This window comes from Podarcis vaucheri (genome assembly GCF_965113315.1).
Source record: "Podarcis vaucheri genome assembly, chromosome: 2".
NCBI lineage: Eukaryota > Metazoa > Chordata > Lepidosauria > Squamata > Lacertidae > Podarcis > Podarcis vaucheri.
Window position 1 is genome coordinate 53,809,803 of NC_138760.1, and position 23,711 is coordinate 53,833,513.

General features: G+C 37.5%; 2 protein-coding genes and 1 long non-coding RNA gene across 11 annotated transcripts in view; 1 reads left to right on the forward strand and 2 right to left on the reverse strand.

Annotated features, from left to right (window-relative positions):
• Nucleotides 1–4,955: 4,955 nt before the first annotated feature.
• Nucleotides 4,956–14,753, reverse strand: LOC309526813. Of its 3 annotated transcripts, none has more exons than XR_014216948.1 (3): nt 14,684–14,753; nt 5,605–5,762; nt 4,956–5,059 (listed from the first exon to the last, which is right to left on the reverse strand). It is a non-coding gene; the product is annotated as an uncharacterized lncRNA (long non-coding RNA). The 3 variants fall into 3 exon arrangements; XR_014216949.1 differs by lacking the exon at nt 14,684–14,753 and adding an exon at nt 12,919–12,980; XR_014216950.1 differs by lacking the exon at nt 14,684–14,753 and adding an exon at nt 11,270–11,715.
• Nucleotides 12,985–23,711, forward strand: part of LOC309526807 (uncharacterized protein C5orf58) — a 140,202-nt gene continuing 129,475 nt past the window's right edge. For all 7 annotated transcript variants that reach the window (XM_082213099.1, XM_082213100.1, XM_082213104.1 and 4 more), the window contains exons 1-3: nt 12,985–13,079; nt 15,169–15,259; nt 16,430–16,538. In XM_082213099.1, coding sequence (XP_082069225.1) covers nt 13,041–13,079; nt 15,169–15,259; nt 16,430–16,538 — 239 coding nt within the window. In that variant the 5' untranslated portion in view covers nt 12,985–13,040. The remainder of the gene's footprint in view (nt 13,080–15,168; nt 15,260–16,429; nt 16,539–23,711) is intronic.
• The window catches only part of LCP2 (lymphocyte cytosolic protein 2), a 36,813-nt gene continuing 30,961 nt past the window's right edge, over nt 17,860–23,711 (reverse strand). Inside the window, exons 15-20 of the mRNA XM_082214319.1 lie at nt 23,247–23,392; nt 22,498–22,541; nt 21,731–21,852; nt 19,117–19,203; nt 18,794–18,949; nt 17,860–18,485 (exon numbers count right to left, since the gene is read on the reverse strand). Of these exons, the coding sequence (XP_082070445.1) occupies nt 18,363–18,485; nt 18,794–18,949; nt 19,117–19,203; nt 21,731–21,852; nt 22,498–22,541; nt 23,247–23,392 (678 nt within the window). The 3' untranslated portion in view covers nt 17,860–18,362. The remainder of the gene's footprint in view (nt 18,486–18,793; nt 18,950–19,116; nt 19,204–21,730; nt 21,853–22,497; nt 22,542–23,246; nt 23,393–23,711) is intronic.

Below are 23,711 nucleotides of genomic sequence, written 5' to 3' on the forward strand. Positions count from 1 at the left end.
TAAAGATCTACAGAGTATTCACTTGAAGCATACTAAACTTTTTGGAATGCTTCTCTGATAAAAGGTTTCACAGCATCTTTTGTAGTTCATCTCTGTTTTTAATGGGTTTTGGTATCTGATTCCTTCTTTATGTTCTAAACCAGAAAGGGAGTGAAAGCATCCCTTTTCTTCAGTGCAAAACTTTAATACAATTGGCCATAAAAGCCAGAAACAGCTTTTCAGCTTCATGAAAGAATTGTTGACTTAGTATCCAAACAATGAGTTAACTTTTCCTTTCCAACATCACCTTCATCTGATCTCCTGAAAGTCAAGGGCACGAAAAGCTGTAATGGCGTGTTTTGATAACACTCATATCACCAATAACTAGGAAACAGAACAGTCCGGACTTTTATAAACATTACCTCAGATGTGTTGTTAGAGACAACATGTTTGCTGAAGCTTTCAGAATGAACTGAGCCCACAAGTCATGTATTTGTGACCAGTAGTGGATTTATTTCCTGCTAGGACTAGAAAATGGAGTAGTACATTATACTGGTTGCACATACCGAAAGGATGAAATGAGGCCATCAGTATTTTGTGTAAATAAGCACAAGCCTTCTCTGGTTTGAAGGACAAAAGGGTGTCAGAAAATGCAGATAATGGAAAATCCCTGGGCCCAACTTAGGAGACTGTAGTTGGGATACAAAAACCAAGAGTTCTTACAGACAGCAGTGCTTAGTACTGCAAGCAGATCACTTTGATCTCAAAAATGAATAATTGGCAACTGGTTTTTTTCCTTCCTTTCCATGGAAAGACTTGTGTGCATGAGCAGCACCTATTCCACAACAAAAACCCATCTGGAAGAACCCCAAGAGACTGGACATGCCCAGCACACTCCTGTACTATGTCAAAACCTCCTCCATGTTGGTTCCCTCCCCCCATTGCCATCTGGTATTAAGAGCAGCTGTTCAAAAATCACAGGTCTTGAGCCTCATTTGTGTTGAACTACTTAGTAATTATTTGTATTCCAGCCACTGGAAACAATTTTCCACGGATGTTTTACATCCAAATTTCCTTCAGTTTCATTTCAGGTAAAATCTGGGGACAACCTAGGAACCTACCAAGAGCCCCTGAGAAATTTGCTACTTTTGTCGAAACGTTTGGATTTCCACAAAAATTCCTGAGGTGAGACACCCAAATATTTCGCCTCAGGAATTCACCACCCAAAATTAAATTCAAAAATGTTGGCAATTCAACTCTTAAGCAGACCTGAGGACTAATTATCATTGTTTGTGGCTGGACAACATAGAGAATACCGTGATTTGTTAAAGCCTTTCCAAAGACTTGGCACAACCTCTTGAAAGATACCACTCTCCTATTATTTTAACGGAGGTGTCTAATCCTTAGGCTAAAAAAGAATGCTGTACTATTTTCTTGTTCTAAGAGCATTACATGGAAACACTATTTCAAAGGGAATATAAAAATATATAAAAAATAAACATTGAACTCGGTGGGGCCTATGTCTGAGTAGACATGTATAGAATTGCACTATAAGCGGGTATCTCAATGTAAGCCTGTATCTCTCCCCCCCCCCATCTATATAAAACAGAAAATTAAAACAATCAATGGGGCATGATCCAGCTAAAATGTACCCTTTTTTACTCTTTATGATGTATAGTGGCAGTTGAGCATGTCTCAATTCATTGAGTCCATTGTCCCAGGAAGGCTTGCCTGGCATAATCACTAGTTACTTTTAAGTGTCAGACAAAATTCTTCTTTTCAGCTAGGCTTTTGGCCTTCAACTTGAAGAGTTTTAGATATCATGGCATCTTTCTGTGTTAGGCAGCTTTTTATGCCTCTGATTGTTTTCAATTGTTATGCTGTTTTAGATTTATAATGGTTTTAATTTTTGTTTAATATTATAAGGCACTTTGAGTTTACTGTGATAAAAATGCACCAAATAAGTACTACTACTACCACTACCCATATCAATCAATCAATCAATCAATCAATCAGTTTATTATGATCATAGACCACTACCAATAGCCACTGGGTACAATATTGTGTAAAAGAGGCAGACAAACAAATGGATGATAATGAAATAATTGGGACTTAAACACCATCTATTTGGCTGGATTGTGCCTTTGACTTTTTTCCTTTCATTTAGGTTCCACAGAGGTGTTCATATTTTAACCATTTTATTTTACTTGTGCAGCTTTCATAGCTGACTAGATGGTTTTTATGATGAGAAGCACGTTTATTTTATTTATTTTTGGTTCATAAAATTTGTATACTGCTTCACTGTAAGAAAACCTCTAAGGGGGTTTCCAAAATATAAAATGTGTTTCTTCTACACAATCCAGCAAAAACATTTGGTTGCTAAAAATATGTCAAAGAAAACATTTGATTACGCATTTCCAAGATAGCATAGGATGAGGTGATTCCAATGTGTTTTCATGGTGTATAAACCATTTCGCTGTTCCATTTCTGGCCAATGCCCCCTGAAAGCTCTAATATAAAGTATCTTCTTTTTCATTCAAGACAAAATAGGACATAAGATACAATCTAATGGTCAAAAGTGTGTGAACTTTTCCTTTATTAATACCAAGTGATGATTCACACCACTGAATCCTGCAGATAATATTTTAAAAGGTCCTGTAAATATAGACATGGGAAAGGAAGACTCACCTGTAAGCAGATAGCCTTATGAACAGCTAAGCTTTCACTGTACTGATCAGGACAAAAACAACAGTGGATGCATGCCCAAATTACGAGTCAGTGCTTGAATTAGATGAGGCCCAGAAGGGGCTTTTGATTTCCAGAGTTGACTGTTCTCACACTTTTATTATTTTTATTATTAACCTATACAGCTTCATCAGTGCAAACAACATTTTAACAAGAGTCTCACAAGACAGCTTAGAGCCTTTTCCTTTTATTTTTGATTGAGCAGTCTATAAACCTTGTTAAATAATCAAGCAAATAAATTAATAAAAGTAGTCAGGACTTTGCTCAATGATCTTGCAGTCCTAAATTGTGAACGGTGTGAATTCCAAGGTCTGGAGTTACTATAACTCTACAAAATCAAGGTGTGGAATAACCAACACCCATATAAGTCAGACTTCAATTGATAATTGAAAACAGAATCCAGTCGGCAAACAATGTCATTTTCTTCTCCAAACAGAATTCTGTACCAGTTAAACAATTCAAGCATTTATTGTCTTTAAAAATTACCTTCATGTTTTAATTTATAATTTTAATTTAATTTTGAATACATGACTACTTTAAAAATCTTTTTAAAAAGTGATTATAAATGGAGCAATATATAGGGAAACACTTTTAAGACTAACTGCTGAAAAATTAGCCTGGCTAACCATAACGTCTTCCCTGCCTGAAAACTATATATTTACTCTATAATGTCTCTCTCTCTATATATATATATAGCCACAACACATGGGTTACTGTGGTCCATAGTAATAATCAGTTCTTTTATGCTGTTTGCTTGCTTCAAAAAAATCAAAGTACTAATAAGACAATAAACATCTTAAGATTTATGTACAGTAGTGCCCTAGATTCAAGTAAGAGCTTCTTCTCAAAGGTCTGGAAATCAAAAGAGCAGATGGCCACAAATCCTTTGAGAAATACTCATCCCAAAATATATAGGAGGATTAACTAAAGCAAATTTGTCTTCCTGCTCTTTCAACAGTCCCTTCCATCCAAAGCTCCTTACAAATATCAGTAGTAAGTGACACAACAATTCCATCAAGCCATTACTCTGATATGATAACATGGACAAAACAGTGGCGAAGTAAAAAGAAAAAGAAGAAAACAGAATTTGGCAAAGGGGTAGCAAAAATGGAATAGGAATAGAAGGCTAACTGGAAACAGAGAGTGCGCAGAACCGGGGGAAAAATCTACCGAGATTTGGAAAATAATGGTAAACAAATGAGCTTTGAAAAGGGATTTAAAGGAGATAACAGGGCTTGGTTGATTGATAGAAATGGTAACACTGCTCTAGTCATGGTAAGAATATGGTGGAAGTCATGAAAATAGGTGTGGGAGAAAGGAACACGGAAGGCTGATAGTATATTATTTTTGTATAGTGATGTGCAAAAGGGAATAGGAAGTGATGAGGAAAGAGGTTGACTGTCAGAGATGACTGTCAGAGAATTCTACTACTAATACCTCATACAAATATGTATAGGAGCAATGCGAGTACAGCCATAGCAGGTTAATCACTTTCTACAAGACCTTGTGCATGTCCCAATAGGATCCTAAACAGTCTTCCCAGCACATGCAGCTCTGGAACACCATGTAGTTAATTTCTAAATATATCTAAAATTGAGACAACAGACAATAGAGAAGCATGTTTTCCCTATTACAACCCGTAATTAGGAGCACATACATTAATCTATCTTAATAGAAGAAACACTGGGATGCGGTAATTTAGCCATAGCTGTTAATATATTAAGGTTTGGTGTTTTTTTTAATGCAAGACAATATGAAGATGTTTCGATATAAAGCTGCCACATTATCTTCAAAAACTCATATTAGACAATTTGATCCCATCCCAATAAAAGTGCTGGATTGATGGCATATGAAAACTAGACTTACTTAAACCACACACACACACACACACACACACACACACACACGAACCCTGTTGTCATTTTGCTGTAGTATATTCAGCTGCAGTCACACACAGTGAGTTTTGCCTTTGGATGGGTGTTCTGATTTGAATGAAAATGTGCATCCAACCAGTTTGACAGGGCTCTGATAGTATCAGAATCTGGATCTGAAATTTATTTCTAAAATTAAGAACACATATCTGTGCTTCAGATAATATCTGATTGCTAAGCTGACCAATGCGAACTATGAAGACATTTCCTTTCCCAACACAAAAAATTCTTTAATAGCAAAATAAACATTCACAAGCATTCACAAGTTGTCTCTCAAAATGAAGCTTTTGCACTATATCATAATATTAAATTGAATGTTTTTATTTGTAGTTTATTATTTTTAAAGGATACCTCCTGGAGAAAATTCTTTTCAAGCAAGGTAGAAGACAGCATGGTTATATTAGCTGAAAGAAATAAAATTAATACTGCTGTTTGAACCATTAAGTGGAAAGAGATATTTACAAGAACAATATCAACCTCATGAAACATTTACTAGAAAGGCTTTACTTATCTGAATTCTCTTAAATGCAGTAATTAATAATGTTCATTCATGTTCAGGCAGGCTAATTCTAGACACCCATCCTCCAGAGACCAACTGTGTAAATGTGTAGTCTCAGTAACACTCCAGAAGAAATGATTCCTTACAACCTGCTCTGTAATTTCTTTCAAAAATATTACTTTTTTCACATAGCCTTTGCTCCTTATTTTATTCAGAATTGTGGTTTTTCTTTAATAAAAAAGAAGTGGTCACAAAAGTATAGTTTCTAGCTATAAAACAGTGTGTTCCCCACGCTGACAAGTCCTTCATTGTCATGCCATAGTATCTTGTGAAAGCTAAAGCAGTTTTTTTTAAAGTACAAGCAGTAAAAGCATCGTATAATATTCATTTAGGAAGACACCTTCTACAAAGCAATTCAAGAAGTAACTTTTAAAAATCGTTGGGACCTACTTCACTTATGTATGCATGAGGCTCACAGAAGATCATTTTCTTTTCATATTCCTTCCTTAAGCAATCTAATATCCTGACCCTGTCCAGTGCAGTCCTGAGAAATTGTCTTCTTTCTCAAAATGAGTCCCTGCTGGGCAATTTATATAAAGCAATAAAATCTGCAAAATATAAAGACAAAATATATTTTTGCATATAATATTAGCATTGTCAACATGAAAGACTTTATCTACTGGTCAGAAAGGAAATATTCTAAATAGTGTCATTTGTTTGTGGGAATGCACAAAATAGTTTCAACAACTAACACTTGGTGTTTCTTTGCAAAATAAGCCTTTGCTGGGTGCTGAAGCTCAATGTGTTTGTGCCCACTTGTGTCTGTGTACTCTTGCAAACAAGTCTGTACAGAGGAGAAAGGTCATTGACTAGAAGAGTGCCTGCTGGCTTTACATTGGGCGATGTTAATTTTGCACCCCAACCAAAGAGGAATAACAGGTGAATCATTGTGAGATGTGAAGGTGAAACTTTCATTGGTCCATTATTTTACTGCATTTTCCAAGATGCAGCCATGTTAGTCTGTTGCAGTAAGGACTATGAAGAGTCTTGTAGCGCCATAAATATTAACAGATGTATTAGCTTTTGTGAACTATGGTCCATTTCATCAGATGCACAAAGTTCTATCCTGAGCTGCAAGTTAATTTACCCAACCTATAACTCAGGATAACATTTCATCCCTCCAATGAAGCATACTGTATGATACAAAAGCTTTTGCTATAATAGGGTTGTTAGTCTCTAAGGTGCCACAAGACTTCGTGTTGTTTTTAATGTGGTTTTGTCCTAATTTTTGTCATATTTGCTCCATAATTAACAATGGTCAGTGTTTTTATTAAAATACAAACGCTGAATCCACAACACTACCGTTCTAACACAAGAGGGCTTCCTCATTCACTTCTATGAAGATGTCAGATTCAGCTTATGCCAAGTGATGTTTGCATTTAAATGTTTACTGAGAAGCTCCAGGGTATTAAAACTCTCCATGTGCATGCCAGAGCTGATTTATCTGAAATATTTATTACGTGTTCTTCATTGCGATAGGAATCACACAGCTGATTACATAAAAAGTTAAAATACAGCATATATAATTAAACAGCAAGAATAAATACATGGCATAACTTTCAACAACCAGAAAAAAATAAAATAATTACTTGCTGTTGTGATGATCAAAGGTTGCTGAGATACATCATATTCTATAAGCCCAATCTCAACTTTTTAGCATATTATATATTGATACTGAACTCATTTCTCTGAGTGCCAACCTTTATGAAACTAAGGGAGTCAGGAAAATGCCTTATACTGAGGCAGACCATTGGTCTGTGTAGCTCAGTATCCATACTTAACATGGAGAAGTTAGCAGGCTTGGGGGAACTCCAAGCTTTGCAGAAGTACAAAAAACTCAGTGTGGGGGAACAGAGGCTATGTTCAAATGCAGCCATGGAAGCTAGCCTTCTGCAGCACTTACATATCTCTGGTTTGGGGTCATAGCTGATAAATCATTACATCGCAAATTCAAAACCACAGAAAATACGGCTCTCTCTGATCTACTTATTGAAGTTGCAGTAATGCCCAAGAAAGTTTGTTTATATTTCCCATACTTTCCCCTAACTAACCCACCACCCCCATATCACATAGCACATAAAGGTTAATGATCGAACACTCCTGCAATGTGCGATAAAAGCAATGCAGGAATAGTATTTGAAGCATTTCAGGCAGCCCCCAGAAACTCTCTTTTTACAAGGACAATACAGCAAAAACAACTTAATACCGCAACATTACAAAGTAATAGCTTGTGCAGGACGGTTGGAGACTTTATCACAGTCACTGGGGAGTTGCACAATTGCCTTTAGTGTGCTGAATAACAAGCATAGGATGTGTTGGAAAACAAGTTTTGTTGTATTGCTCCCCTTAAGAACCCGATTGTTGTCAATGGCACTTCGAAGGAGGAAGCGTGGTGATTTGTCTTATCTTATGATAAATGCATTTATCTGATTCCTGATCCCAAGCTTCCTCCTTCAAATGCATCAAATAGAAAGTATCGCTTGTTTAAAACAACAGCTGGGGTTAGCAAACCTATCAGAAGCACCACTGATAGATCCATGTTCTTGCGAGTAACTTGATAATCTCTCTGTTGTCAGGGACAACTCTTTTGAAACATATTTTTATTGAATTGAGAAGTTTTCAATTGTATTATTCAGTGCCACTTCAGAAAAAAACCTGGAAGAATATTATGTCTCAATCATTTAAAAATGATTTTACTCTGAATCAATGTGCAGCAAAATTGTGATGAGTCCCAAGAATAAGGCCTGTGCTTACAAAAAAAACTTTCATCCATCATTTTACTTCTAAATGTCAGCGTATTTACTTGAGAAGGAGCCAAGGCTCATGATGAATATAAAGCAGAAAAAGGAAAATTTCACTGGAAGCCTTGACAATTCTATAGCTGCTTAATTCACTGCAAGGTGAGTTTGGCAGTCAAATGCTATGGTCATAAACAATGTCCATAAGCATGCTTCTAGCATAGTAAAAAAAATGTGTGGAAATCTGGACTGAAATTATATTAATCTTTATTTATTTATTTAATTTATCCCGCTTTTCAACAGTAAAATTATTCCCGGGTAGGTTCATGTAATGTATCACAGAACAACAATACATATAATTCAAAACACTAGTTTGTATCCAGCTAGGTCTTACTCAGAGTTAGGGATGAATATTATGTTGGACAGTTCCAATAAAACAGGAGTGGAAATCACGGTTGTTTGTCCCATGTCCAGAATGGAAATCAAGGCAGCGAGTCTGAATGGTATTCACCATGGTTGATGTTTTCAGTCAGCAAATGTTATATAATCCATAAAATTGCCATCCTTTTGCCTTGAAATGGAGTGGAATAATGTAATAACATAATTTATGTAATTAATTACATAATTTCAGTATTGCAGACAGTGAGTTGAATAATGCTGGTTTTGGCAGAAGATGAACTGCAGCAGAATGGAAACAGTTCTGAATGCAACAAATACAAAGTAGAATAAAAAATGATGCCCTTTAACATCCCTGCTCAGGGTTGTTTATACACTAATTCTAGAAGCCTCTGAGCCAAGATGGGTGAACTGGAGGGCTTGTCATAGAGGGCAGCATGGATAATGACAACCTGGTAGAGTGGTGAGAACTAATGGGACACAGTTATCTTTGGATATAAACTCTATAGAAAGGACAGAGAATGGCATACTGGAGGTAGCCCACGTCAAAAGGGCACTGAGTCCAGCAACCTAGACTGTTCCCAATTTTTTAAAGAGTAATAAAAATTGTATTGTTAGGATCAAGGGCAGATATTGAAAAGACAAAACTGAGAATGTCATTAGATATGTTAAAAATATGTTTAATCTTCTTCATAAGCTAATGCAAAAAGGAATAAAGAAGGCATTGACTAAACACAAGTAATATTGATCCCTTAAGCAGTTTATCTTTATATACATTCTTACAGTACAAAGGAATAAATCCAGAGAGAAAGAAACTCAATATCTTCATGCAAAACTAACTGAAACGAAAAGCAGTAATCCACCTCTGAAGCAGAGCCACAAGCAGAGAAATCTGAATAAAATGCTTAAGATAAACTAGGAACACAAACATTGCGCATGTAAAGTGCATTTGAATTTCAGAGGTCACTTTGTTTATAGATTTAGCTCTTACAGTTATCAGCATGAAAAAGCTGCTATATTACCACAAATTGGCAATTAACTTTAAAATGTTCTTACTATTGCTGTTTGCTTTAGTTTAAAAATGGATCTCATTTAAGTTTAGGAGGAAGAGAAGATTGATTTGCATGTTCCAGCAGTGTCAAGAGATAATAAACAATATGAGACATAAAAAATAATCCTGCTTTGTATTTGTTTCTGTCATGCTCTGACTAAGTAATAAGTGAATATGAAGAGGGCTTAATGCTTCTGAAGTCATGCCATGTTTAAATATTTTTCTCACATATCCTATCAAGTTGAATTAGGTGCTACCAGAAGGTAAACTCATTCATCTTAACATGAAAAACATTTATTAACCCAAGATGAATACGTGGGGGTTTTTTTTGTAAAATATGCTTGGATCAGGAATCTCCTTGTTTATGAAACAGAAAACAAAAGAGTGTGCCTCTATGTAAAAGAGTCATACCCCAGAATAAATCATGAAAATTTAGCAACTTTGATTTCATTTGGTTTAACTTGCCCTCATTGTTCTTCTATCTGAATTGGAGATTTATTATCAAGGACTTAGTAATGTTGGCTCAGGTCAGTGTTAATTGATAGAAAGATGCATGGGGTTCACAATCATAGCTTTCAATTGGATTACTGTAATATGATTTACACGGGGTGCCTTTGAAAACTGTTAAGAATTAGACCATAGCTGCCTGGTTGTTACTTGGCGCCTCGAAGGGTCCTGCTTATGTAAATAAATGTTTGCTTCCTTATGTATGAGGTTTTTTTGCATGCTGAGATCTTCAGAGTGTTCCCTGCTCGGAATATTTTATGTCTCTATGGTTAGACCAATGGAGTGGAGCCTTTTGACAGTGGTATTCTTTTGGAACATCCTTCCTAGCCTGGTTTGACAGCTGAACTCCCCTTGGCCTTTCAATGGCAGGTCAAGATATTCTGGATAAATAAAAGGTTTTGCCCATGCTGTTTAGCTAGACTTCATTTTAGTATATACTATCTGATTGGTTTTACAGTTACTTCTTTTTTAAATGACAAAGTTTTAATTTAATATTATAATGTAAATATGAGTCACCTTGATGGCCCGATGGCCTTCATTGGGTAGAAAGGCTATATGTAGCAGAAGTTTTATCAGATGAATGAAATACACTTTTTTCAGGTGTCCACTACATTATGAGGGGTGAGACGAATACTTCTGAGAATTGCCTATGGGCAGATGATCAGGGAGAACTTGGTGATTATCAGCTCTAAGGTAAAGGTAAAGGACCCCTGACTAGGGTGTGGCACTCATCTCGCTTCAGGCTGAGGGAGCATTTGTCTGCAGACAGCTTTCTAAGTCATATGAGCAGCATGACTAAACTGCTTCTGGCGCAATGGGACACCATGACAAGTGCCAGAGTACATGGAAACACTGTTTACCTTTCTGCCACAGTGGTATCTATTTATCTATGCTGGTATGCTTTCAAGCTGCTGTGTTGGCAGGAGCTGGGACAGAGCAACAGGAGCTCACCCCATCGCGAGGACTCAAACTGCCGACCTTATGATCTGCAAGCCCAAGAGGCTCAGTGGTTTAGAAGACCACAGTGCCACCTGCATCCCTCTGTCAGCTCTAATGACTGACTGGGAGGATGGCTGCAGTCAGAGCAGCTGCTGAAACCTTTGATAGGCTAAGTGTTGCTCATCTCCGTTCCTTTACTCCATTGAAATCACAGTGGCATTTTAAACGTGTTTCAGTTTGAAAGCTGAATTCAGTAAATTTTAAAGCAACCGTAACACAATAAATACCGTCCATACATCCGCCTCTTATGCCATTGTGTAAATAAAAGCTTTTAATTTTTAATGCATTTCTAGGAGTTCACAACACACATTTATTTCAGCATGACAGTGAGTAATCACATCAAGTTTTAAAATTCTGTTCATACCTCATTTAATACATCCAGCATATGAAATATCCAATCCTAAAACGTAATTACAGGAAAGTGCCATAAGGTCATTGCAAAGGTAGAATTCCTCCAACAATATCTCACTATGCCTCCTACAGGATAATTTATCACTTGGTATACGTGATGTTTTTTGCCATATTGTCAGAAGAAACAAAATTAGTTTTAATTTTAAAATAGTGCCAGTGTATTTGTGCTTGAAATATTAAGTAGATGGAGTCATTTCCTTAGAGATTTGTGGCTGTGATAAATATTCTGCTCTGTGTATGTATCAGCATTTGAATATGAGTTAACAGCTGGAAGTGTTGATTTTTTTTTGGGGGGGGTACTGAGATATAATAAATTGATTCTATCCATTCAACTACATGACATAAATTGAACTTAAGCAAAATGGCATTTATGCTGTACAAACTGAACAACTCAACACACTTAAGAATGGAGGTTGTTAATCGTGTTTAATGATGTATCTCCTGACTATTTTTAATATATTTTTTTGTTCATTTAAAAGTGGAGTAGAGTACAAATAAAATGTAGATAAAACACAGTTAAGATCCACAAAACTATTAAATGAATATACATAAAATAATTCTCAGTAAAACACAGATAAAGCCAGTTGTGCTTTAAAAACAAATATAGGTAACTAAATTATATGTCCGGTTAGGTCTGATAAAATATTTTCAGCAGGTGTCTAAAGCAATACATTAAGGGCACCTGCCTAATGTCAATAAGCAGAGTTCTAAAGCAAATGTATATATACCACTTAAAACTGGGTAGGTACATCAGTCACAGAAAGTCAGCAGCAATAACAAAGTACACGTGTTACAGATAGGTAAAGTACACGTGTGTGTGTGTACGCGCACACACACAACCCACACCCATACGCATTGTACATTTAAAGCAGTATCATGACACTTTAAACAGTCATGACCCCCTCTTCCCAAAGAATCCCGGGAACTATAGTTTGTTAAAGGGTGGTCAGAGTTGCTAGGAGACCCATATTCCCTTCAGCGAGCTACAGTCGTCCTATGCAGGGGATTTGACTTTCACAACACTCTGAAAACAACAGCTCTTTTAAGGGGAATAGAGGTCTCCTGACACAGTTTGGACATAACACTAAGCCTGGGTTGTGGTTTGTTTCTCCCACTTGTTTGTGTATTTAATTGGGACAGGATAAAGTGGTTTTCTCTCTGACTCCATATCTAGGAGTCTTTAAGCTGTGAAGGAGTCAGAGTCTTTGGCAAAAAGATTTTTTTACCCTGAACTGGAAGGAGTGTAAAATCTGTGCATGGTAGGGCATCAGACTCTTGGGCTAAGGTGGTGTTTAGTTTTTTGTTTTTGGGGGTGGGGGTTGTTGCTGTTGGTTTTTTGCATCTTTATTTTAGATCTTGAGATTTATGTGGAAATTGTTCTGTTTGGCTGTGTATTATGTTTTATTTATTGTTTATGACTACTGTTGTTATGTTGTAGCTATGTCCCCCCCCCCATGTTGTACTGCAGAAAGGTGGTATAGAAATAAAATTATGTATGTATGTATGTATGTATGTATGTATGTATGTATGTATGTATCTTCCTTTACCTCAGCTCCAGCTAAGGCATAATTACGCTTTTCAAATGTATGGTGTGAATGCGACCTTCAGGTTTTTATGTTGCTATTTAAACTTCTCCTTTCTCCCCAATGTTAATCACTTCCTGCTTCCTCAGAGCTCAAAATCCAGGCAGCCTTTTCAGCTCAGTTCACCTTCCCGCCATAAGAATGGCGGGAACTCACGGGAACTCAGTTCCGGCACCTCAGGTGGGTGCCATTGCCCTTCTAACGAGGAGGTGTTTGTTTGTGGTGAGTCCCGGCAACTCTTTATGGGGGGGGGGGAAGCACTGAAAAGCTATACATTTATTTCTTTTAACTGATAACGGCTAAGGAATGTGTGCTCTTCTGGGGCTTGAAATTTGGATGTGATGGTTCTTTCACTCCACTTTACTCAGTACTCAAAAAAAAAAACCTAGTCAGGTTTTGGGTTGAAAAGGTGTGGGCGCTCCTGTAGTTCTCTTCAGAAGCACTGGGGAACCGGGTTCGCGTCTCCGCTCCTCCACATGCAGCTGCTGAGTGACCTTGGGCCAGTCACACTTCTTTGAAGTCTCTCAGCCCCACTCACCTCCCAGAGTGTTTGTTGTGGGGGAGGAAGGGAAAGGAGAATGTTAGCCGCTTTGAGACTCCTGAAGGGGAGTGAAAGGCGGGATATCAAATCCAAACTCTTCTTCTTCTCTTCTTCACTGAGAGAGAGAGAAAAACTATTTTTACCCATTCCCCGCCCCGCAGGAGGGATATTTTATGGCAGTGTGCTAATATCTTGACCCAGGTCACGTCCCCACAATTCAGAGGCTCCCTTTTCCTGCCTCGTGCTGCCGTGAGTAGCAGTGGCGCGGATTTCCAGTTTAAAATGGTTTCCCTTTGTGAGGCTTGTCGGTCAGCGGCCTCTTGCGTCGTCGCGTCAGATCGGTCGATCTGTGGTGAAGACAAACGCTCTCTCTGAGGAGGCGCCGACACAGGAGTCGAAACTTCTCTCTGCCCAGCCTTCGAGTGGTGGTGGGGATTCGAAGTGCGGCAGCTAGACCCCGCCATTTAGAGTATTTCCCAATAATAAATTATCTGATAATTATAAACTGATAATTATAAACCGTGTTCGCTTATCCCTCCAGCACTCTCATTTCTGGTTTCCCTCAGCCACTCAGGAATTTTAATCAGCTCAACTCTTTGTTTCTATTACGTTCATTTACCTCAACATTTATCCCCTTTCTCCAAATTCTGTCATATATCTCTATCTATATGCACACACTAAAAAACAACAACCCAGCCATTTAAAACAAAAACAAAAAAACTCCCATGGGGCTCAACTAGCAATTTTACCTTTGGACAAAATGTTCTAAATTCTGTGAGCTTTCCTGGAAGTAATATTTTATACAAGTCTGGAAAGAAAAGTCACTATAATCCACAAAAAGTGTTTTTCATTTTTCCAATGATTTAAGGGGGAAATGACTTTACATTTGATTTCATAGAGCATACCTGATTAGTCCTAAAGTGTGCAGTGAGAAATGTAATAAAATATCAACAATGAACCTATGATTAACTTCCAAAGATATTATTACTGCAATATGATGGCACCCTCTTGTGGTTAAGGATTTTTATAAAAATGGCTGTAGCTAGTTTGAACATGAACTTCTCAGTGTTTGTTTCCCTTTACAAACAGTAAGGAAGAATTTTTGTTTTCAGCAGGTGAACGTCTTTTTATTTTCATGGTATTTGCTTTCTAGGGAAACCATACAGTGCCCTTTAGATAAGTAGCTACAGTCACAGATTTGGAGATGTCATAAACCCTCTGATTTCTCCTTGGGATTACTCACTTTCCCTAGTTCAGAAGGATTACATCCACACACAATGAAGATCTGATTCTTCTTTAGTCAGAGGAGCTTTTTAAAATAATGCCTCTACTAGTACCTAACATGCTTGTGGCTTGCCAGATGCAAAATTCCTTATTCCAGTAAGGTCTAAATCTCTAGCTGGTGCCAACTATACTTGTACATTACAAAATAGTTACACCTGTGTGCTTGTATTGTGTGAACATATACTTAGACTAAAATTATCTTGCCACTGGCTTTTTTTTTAGTGGTGTCAGAAGAGTCTGCTCTCTGTTTGGAGAAGGAGCTGGTTTTCTCATCACAGCTATTTTTCAATTCAGATTATACAGTTTTTAAGCCCTTTGAACAAGTGATCCTTGTAAGGATGTTTTAACACATGAAAGTAAAATTTAAGCATATAAAGCCATCTCTCATATAATTAACCCCAAGAAAGTTACTGGTTCTCATTCTGATTTCTTGGTCTTTTTTAGATGTCAAAGAATGATGATGATCAGCAGTTTACTATTGACAATGCAATTAAAAATATGGATAAAATGTCATCTGAACTGAATAAACTTATGGGTAATTATTAATGCTACTATTGTCAGAATGAAGATAAATGATTGATTTATTTTCCTATTATGTGATGATTACTGCCTGAAGAGTTCTAGGAAATGATGTATTGTATATGAATCAATATATACAAACTTACCTAACTGCATAAGAAATTAAAGTATTATTCCACTTCCTCTTAATGCATGATGGTTATAACCTGTGCATCTCCTGTTGAAGTCACAATTATTCAGGAACACATTATTTCTGTTAATGTTAAATGTCATTGCTATGTGTCTGCAAATTTTATTTACTTCTTTCAAAAGTAAAGTTTTCTGGTCCTATTTAGTGAATGCAGGAGGGGATGAGTATGCCTCAAACTAGAATTCATGGGTGGGGAACCTTTGGCCTGTGGACCAAATTTAGCATTCTAGGCCTCCCCATTTGGCCTACCAGGCTGTTTTGACCAAGCCATAAACAACTGCCCTATACATGACACCAGATATCAGGCAATAGCAAGACTTGGTTGAAAGGGGCTTTGTGGGCCTTACCAATTGGCAATGCCTGCAAAGTCTGCACAGTGCTTCCCAAGGGATCAAAAGCCAGCTAATTGTTGGACACTGGAAATGCTGACCAAAGCATTGCAAGCCCTGTGCTCAGCAGTTCCCAAGTATGGGGCTTGCAGAGCCCCTCTTGGAATATTTTCCAAGTGCCTGACAACCAGCTAACTGTTGGGTGCTTGGGAAGCTCTGTGCAAAGCCCAAACCTTGACAGTTGTCAGTCACAGGCATCATTATGACAACAGATGATTGACCAGTAGATGGTCCCAAACTCCTGTGAAACCCTGCTAAGATGGAGAGAGAAAAAGATGTGGCCAATGGGCCAAAAACGTTCCCTACTTTTGCTGTAACGGCTGTCCTTGTGGGACAACTGTTGCAGCTATCCTTCTGACATTCGGCAGGTTTCAGAAGCGTTACATTTGCCTGCAAATATCTTCCAATTCTTCCCCTAATGAAAACATTGTAGCCATTTTTTAATTTCCCAATAGTGAATAGAGGGTTTGGAGGGGAGGAAGGAAGTAGATTTACCAATAGTGAAAGGGGTGTGTGTGTGTGTTGAAATTAGGTGCTCCCTTTCACATGGTTATAAATTTAACAGACAGACTAAATGAATAAATACAGAAATGTTGTTGTTCTACAGTAAAAACCCAACTGCTGCTTTGTGATCTTATTCTGAACTTCAGCCATCCTGCTCTAACAGATGTTTCAACAGAAGCTGATGAAAAGAAACGCGAGGAGTCCACAAATCTGTGAGTTCCTTTTATTGTCCCTCTTCATTAACCCTTTGTCAGTAGTTGGTGCTACAATTAAAGGACAAGTTGAAAGATAAATTTTATCTTTCCTAACTTTTTATGCCCCTGGACCATATTGTTCCTTTGAGACACTTTACAAAGTATGTCAAGTGTTGAGTTTTTGAATTGCACGCTATATTTGATTACTAATTAAATTACTGTTTTTGTGTAGTTAGCGTTGGTTTGTTTGCTGGTGCTATTCTTTTATTTACTGCACATAGTAGGTGTGTAGAGCAAGCTAAGGAATAAATGGATACAAAAATATATCACCCAAATCCTCAATTTTCAAAAAAACAAAGGAGCAGTGAGCTTTTACTAGAATAGCTTCTTTTCATCCCTTGCATCTCCACTGTGCTCTACTTTTAATGGGCACAAAACTGTGCACATTTAATGTTCTTAAATAACAGAAAGAAAATACAGTACGTGTATAGTATCTTACCTTATCAGAACATAAGGATGGATTTCTTAATAAAGTGCTGCAGAATTAAGGCCAATAATCCAATCCAATTTAACGATGCAGTAAGTTTTACAAAGTACTGTGATTGGTTTTGTTTTTTGAACTCAAACTGACTTTAACATCTTTAGACTGGGCTTGCCCCTGCCATGTGATGGTAACATAATTGCAAATTTGTCCTTGAGAAGTCAGACGGACAGTGGCTTAAAGTTAGTGCTAAGCCATTCTTTATGTCTGTGAAGTCTAGGCAGGAATTTGAAATAATAGGAATTATTGGTACTGGATAGAATCTATGAGTATATGATTGCATTTCCTATATACATTAAAATGTACAGCTGTCATGCTGCAGTTTATGTAGCTGCCAACAGGTGGCCATGAGAGTTCCAGATGAGCAAGCGGGAACTGCAAACCACTGTGTGCAATGCCTGCCCCCTCCATTAAATGTGGCTGCAATAAGATTTACAGAGGGGGAGGCACTTCAGAAGCCACTCTTTGAAGCACCTTCTCTTCCTTTAAAAAGTGGTGGAGCTTGGGGTAAGCTGTGGTGATAGGCAAGGTGAGGTATAAAGGGAGGAGGGGTTGGCCAGGTGCGGCTGAATAGTTGGCAAAGAGGTTGGCGTGTAGGTGGAGTTGGTGAGCGGAAAGAACGGGGGCAGCAGCTCCTAGTAATTATATGAGGACTAAAGCAATACTTAAAGGGTTGTCATTTGTATTATGGGAGTCCATCTTGTACAGTGGCTAACTTGAAAAGATACATATAGAGAATGGAAGTTTATTTGTGTGAGAGAAATGGGTAGTAATAAAGGTTAGCAGTGGGAAAAGGAATATAAAAACAGATAGATACTTTATTGATTCTAGCTGCATCTGAAAATGCAGCATCTTAAACTAATTGCTGTTATCATATGTGAAATATAGTACACAGATATAGTTCCCACAAACATTAGACATTAGCATGGATACTGTGTTTGAGAGCATCAAACAACTTGAATACACCAAGCTATTATCAGGTGAATATGTCTATTGTATTTTATACAACACTACTCCACAAAAAGCATTCACATGTAAAGAAATATGTACACAAATTGTAAGACCACACAGTTATTTTCAGTTTGTGTAATGTTGCATTTCAGACAGTGGCTATCACACACATGCGTATGCTGAGCGAGAAGTAATACACTGATGTTTTCAGTTTGAGAACTTAAGGCAAGAAATGAACTTGCATTTTAACATGAAAATAAGAGAAGTTCACCAAATATAAATCAGTTACTCTTCTGGCTTTCTCTTTCAAAGATAAATAGGTGATCCTCCAGGAAATTTTCTGTTATCTTTTAAAGAGATCCAGCCGTGTATGTCAGCAAGCACTGCTTTCTTGAACACCGATCCTTTCCGTCTATCAGTCGAAGAGGCATTTTTCTGAAGTAATCAATTATATCAGCCACCGAAGCAAAATCCTGTGTGATTTACAGAATGTCAGTCAGTCAATGATTCTGACTATAGAGAAAGTTAAAGCAACGTAATTTTGGCTCTTTGTTTTATACAAATTGTTCTTTAGGGACAGTAAATAAACTATCTTTGGTTCTAGTTTTTGCTGTTAGCCTAGATTTGATTCTGCTCAGTTACTGCACTCTCATTTGAGAAACCTTGAAGGAGAAGTAGTAAGAAGTGTTGTCATTATGTAGAAAGTATTATATTTAAATAGTAATAAATATTAAAATAAATAAATAAATAAATAAATAAATAAAGTAACATTACATCATACCTCATTCCCTTTTGAGCTAGTTCCTAATATATACACTTTATCTTCCAGTTGGAAACGTATTGGAATATTGTATACTTTAGCACTGTAAAGCACCATCAAGACATAGGGTTGATCAGCAGCCTTCGTTGAGCTGTCTCTTACTAAGAAAGTGCCATCCTAGAAAAGTAACACATTAAAATATTTTTAAGACAAATGTAATCACAACTGTCAATAGAATTGATTGCATTTCGAAGCAAATGTGTTCAGGATTAGTCTTGGAGTGTGTGTTCAATTTCAATATTTTTCTCAAATTACTATACTGATGTTATAATTTAACTCTTCACCTGGTTTATGGTCCTAAGAGCAGCTTCTGCATCTGTCCGGGTTATATCAGCAGCATACCATTCCTGATTTAGCGGGAGCTGGTTATACTTGAGCCACATGAAAAGAGAGACAAAGAGCTGTTTATTAGTGAGAATATGGGATTACCAGTGTAGGGCAAAGGAGTACAGAGCTTTGAAAGGCAGGTATGGTATTTATTAACTGAATATGTTACTGGTAAGGTACCCAATCATTCTTTTCTCCTCTTTATGTTTATAACTGAAGCCATTGTTTCTTGGGGGGGGGGGGGTTGCTTATGGAAGTTTGATGTGAAATTGCTGCAGCTCTTGCCCACCAGTCCAGCCCCTGTGTTAATATGACATCAATAGCAATAGCAAAATGCCAGCCCATTTTTAATTATTATTTTCTGACATTTAGTTTAGCTTTCTCCTTATCATGAAAAACAGATAAGTAAAAATAACCTGTTGTATATCTGTAGTATATATGCGTGCAAACTCCTACGTGTGTTGTTGTTAATGGGCATTTTGTCATGAATATAGTGATGGATTTGGTGGGAAGTCTCTATAACCACACTTATTATCCACACTTCCTCTTGTCCTGCTGTCTTCTCCTGGGAAAAACTGCTTTTTAGCACTTAATTGTAGTAAATGGCAATTTTCTCTGGATTGATACTTGCTCTAAAATGATAGTTTTTCATGGGAAAGGAGTGGGCCAAGTGGGAAACCACTCAGACCCATGATTTTTGCACAGGACAAGCAGACGTGTGGATGAGTCCTTATGCTTGCATTTGCTCCTCACCTGAGCACAACCTAGCCATTTTATTTCTAATAGCTCCAAATGCCAAAAGAAACACATCTATGTGCACTGATTGCTGCATGTTGATTTCAACAGCGCATCCAGTTTAGAGAATCTATTTTCACAAGATGTTTATACAATATAAGACTCTCATTTCAGTACCTACAAGGGATAAATAAATAAATCCTTGCAGAACTGTTGTACAAGCTGCTGCTCCTTGTTACATATGGAATGTTTTTCTTCACCTTGTCTCACCCAGTTTTCCTATGCTTTGCTCATATGTATTCTGTTATTGGTTCTTATTGGCATATGTTTAAAAAATAAAATCATAAAATCATACAAAGCCATCCAAATACATTAGTAATCCAAACACATACAATATATAAAAGACTAGATAGTCACCATTGAGTAAATCAGGCAACTTTCGATTTAGCTTTAAAAATCTCAGCTAAATACCCTGAAACAATCTTGGTAGTTTTGGGAGTATCATCCCTCAACAAATATTGGATTATAGACTCTTTGTAAATCGATATTTTAAGCTATAAGGTAGTTACCACACCTATCAGCCAATCACCCGTTCCCACCACCCTTCTGAGTAATACCCCTCCCCACCCTCTCACTATATATATAAGGGTCTGATGAGTTCTGTTTCAGTGTATCTGAAGAAGTGTGCATGCACATGAAAGCTCATCCCAATAACAAACTTAGTTGGTCTCCAAGGTGCTACTGGAAGGAATTTTTTTATTTTGTTTCGATTACGGCAGACCAACACGGCCACCTACCTGTCTCAATAAAGAAGTTAGGAAACTTTCCGGGTCTGTATTAATGTGAATTTTTAACCAGAATTTGAAATTCATAATCCAGCCCTTAGATTCTAAGAGATGCCGGCTTAACTCTGCACACATAGCTAAATACAGTGGTACCTCTGGTTATGAACGCTCCTGGTTATGCACGCTGTGGGCTACGAGCTCCGCTAACCCAGAAGTAGGCACTCCTGGTTGTGAACTTTGCCCCAGGATGCGGACGGAAATTGCACACAGGAGGCGCCATTAGCGAAAGCACACTTCAGGTTAAGAATGGTTTCCGGTTACGAATGGACCTCTGGAACGGATTCAGTTCATAACCAGAGGTACCACTGTAGGAGACGCATTTTGGAGCTCCTAGAATTTGTCGGAAGGATGCTTGTACATCCTCGACTTTGTTGTTAAAGTCAGTTATCCATAAGGGAATCCCATAAAGGACTTGAAAAACACTTTTGCACTACAGACCCTAACTGCTGTAGGCACATTCTGGTTACCGTAAAAAAAAATTAGAATCCTTTAATTCATGCTGCAGTGCATTTAGCTAAGTTGGTTGTCCTGTTACAATGGGTCATCCATTTTAGATTGTAATAAAAGGTGAACCCTAAGTATTTAAAACTTTTAACTTGTTCGATTTCTTGATCACCAATACGCTATTTAGATGGGTGTCATTTTGAAAATACTAAGATCTTGGATTTTGAATAATTAATCGCTAGGTGATTTCCTTGGCCGTAATGAAAGAATGCTTTTAGATACCTTTGGAGCCCAATTCTGGTTCAGGAGAGGAGGAGAGTGTCATCCGCAAATAAAAGTATGGGAACTGCATAGGTCCTAACCTAGGAGGGTGGCCATTTACAATGAGTAGATGTTTCATATCATTCAAAAATAGATTAAATAGATGTGGGACAAGAATACAGCCTCATATGTACGCCATGGAAGGAACTGGGTCTGGCATTCTATCACATAAATTGTTCACTTGGAATTCACAATATATTAAACATTTTTTATGCTATTATTGTACCTTGTGGTACTGATCCATCGCTTCATTTTCAGCATTGACAGAATGTGTGAACGGTCTGTTAGGAATTGGTAATGGTGGTCTTCCATCAGCAGGGCCTCTTGAAGCAGTTCTGCCAATATTACCTTCAGAAAAAATGAACATATTTAAAAATTAAATCCAGATGACTTAATGGACATTGGAACATGATTCTAACGAACCACACAAGCTTGACAGGGTCTTGACAAAGTAAAAATGAAATTGACTTCCGATGAGAATATGTTTCATTACAACTTAAATGCTTTAAACAGTAACTGGCAAACTGAAGGGAAAGAGTAGACAAGTCTGATAGAAAAATAGACCGCATAACTCACAAAATCTCACAGAAATGCAAAGCGTCAAACATGAGAAGCATTATGACAGACATTCCTAAATGCATTTATTTGATTTATATCAAGGTTAGAGAACCTGGTTCCATCTATTTGCTGCTGGACTATAATGTCCACTATCCCTGGCCATTTTTCATGCTGGATGGGGATCATGGGAATTTGAATCTAAAAATAACTGGTGCGCCAGATTCCCCATTTCTGATTTAGGTTATTTCATTACTATACAGCTCTAAAACCTTGTAATTCAAGAAACAAAACAACTTGTGTTCAGACAACCAATGCTTCATAAATTTGCATTGTCGCAAAATAATTAATGGAAAAGCTGTTAGGTTGTACTGGCAGCAATCATATGTTTTGAAAACCTAAGCCTGAATATTTATGAGGTATTTATACAGTACATACTTGGCTGAAAATGTGGTGGTAGTGATCCACTTGATGAAAGAGTGCTGTAAAAATAAACAATGATTAGCATGTACAAATGAGATCTGATACTTTGTAAGTGACTAGTTTTATATCTTAGAAATGAGGCCAGAAAATACTTGCTGGTATAGCAGAATTGGTTGCAGGTTGCAACTCTTCTCTTGTTTCAAATTGTTTGTGGGAATCCACAGGATGAATAAAGGAACTATTCAGGACAATGTGTGTGTGTACTCTTATCTATAGTATGGGAACATAGTCATTCCAGAACTATGCCCACAGAAGCCAGTTTTAAACTGGTATAGCTGGGTGGGGAGGGAGTGGAAAACAGTTACAGTTTTACCTCGGGTTAAGTACTTAATTCGTTCCGGAGGTCCATACTTAACCTGAAACTGTTCTTAACCTGAAGCACCATCTTAGCTAATGGGGCCTCCTGCTGCTGCCGCGCCACCGGAGCACAATTTCTGTTCTCATCCTGAAGCAAAGTTCTTAACCTGAAGCAATATTTCTGGGTTAGCGGAGTCTGTAACATGAAGTGTATGTAACCTGAAGCGTACGTAACCCGAGGTACCACTGTACTGGAGTTAGTCTCAATCATGTGAGCAGGATGTATTGTCCTTACTGCATTTGATTCTCATAGAATTTAATTCTCTTATAGAATTAAGAATAGCAATGAACAAGTTCCACATAATGTATAATAGCACACAACTAATGGTCAGTTCAATTCAACAAACCTTTCTGCACCAGGTATCGTCTTGGATGGTAAAAGGCTCTGTTTAGAATGCGGCTTAGGAGATCTGATTGGAAATGTGTTACATTGCAAAAATGGCTGGGGAACTGACCTGTGGTGAATATCTGCAAAACACACACACCAAAAACAAAAACACAGTTAACTGACTCAGATTGGGACAATGAATAAGAGATTTGTGGAACTACTCAGTTTGTTTTAGAAAAGCTTAGACATTTCTGACTCATATTCTGGAATTCATTTCAGATTCAAAATGCTGTAGTTCCAGCATAGAAACTATGAGAGTTGAGGTTCCAGCAGATCTTCAAGTTTCACTGACACAGTAGGCTTCACCTTGCATGAACAAAATAACACATTGCATTTATTATTACTACTATTATTATTATTAGTTTTAGTTTTTAATAGCCCACCTTTTTCCCTGACAGGGACTCAAGGCAGCTTACAGATAAAA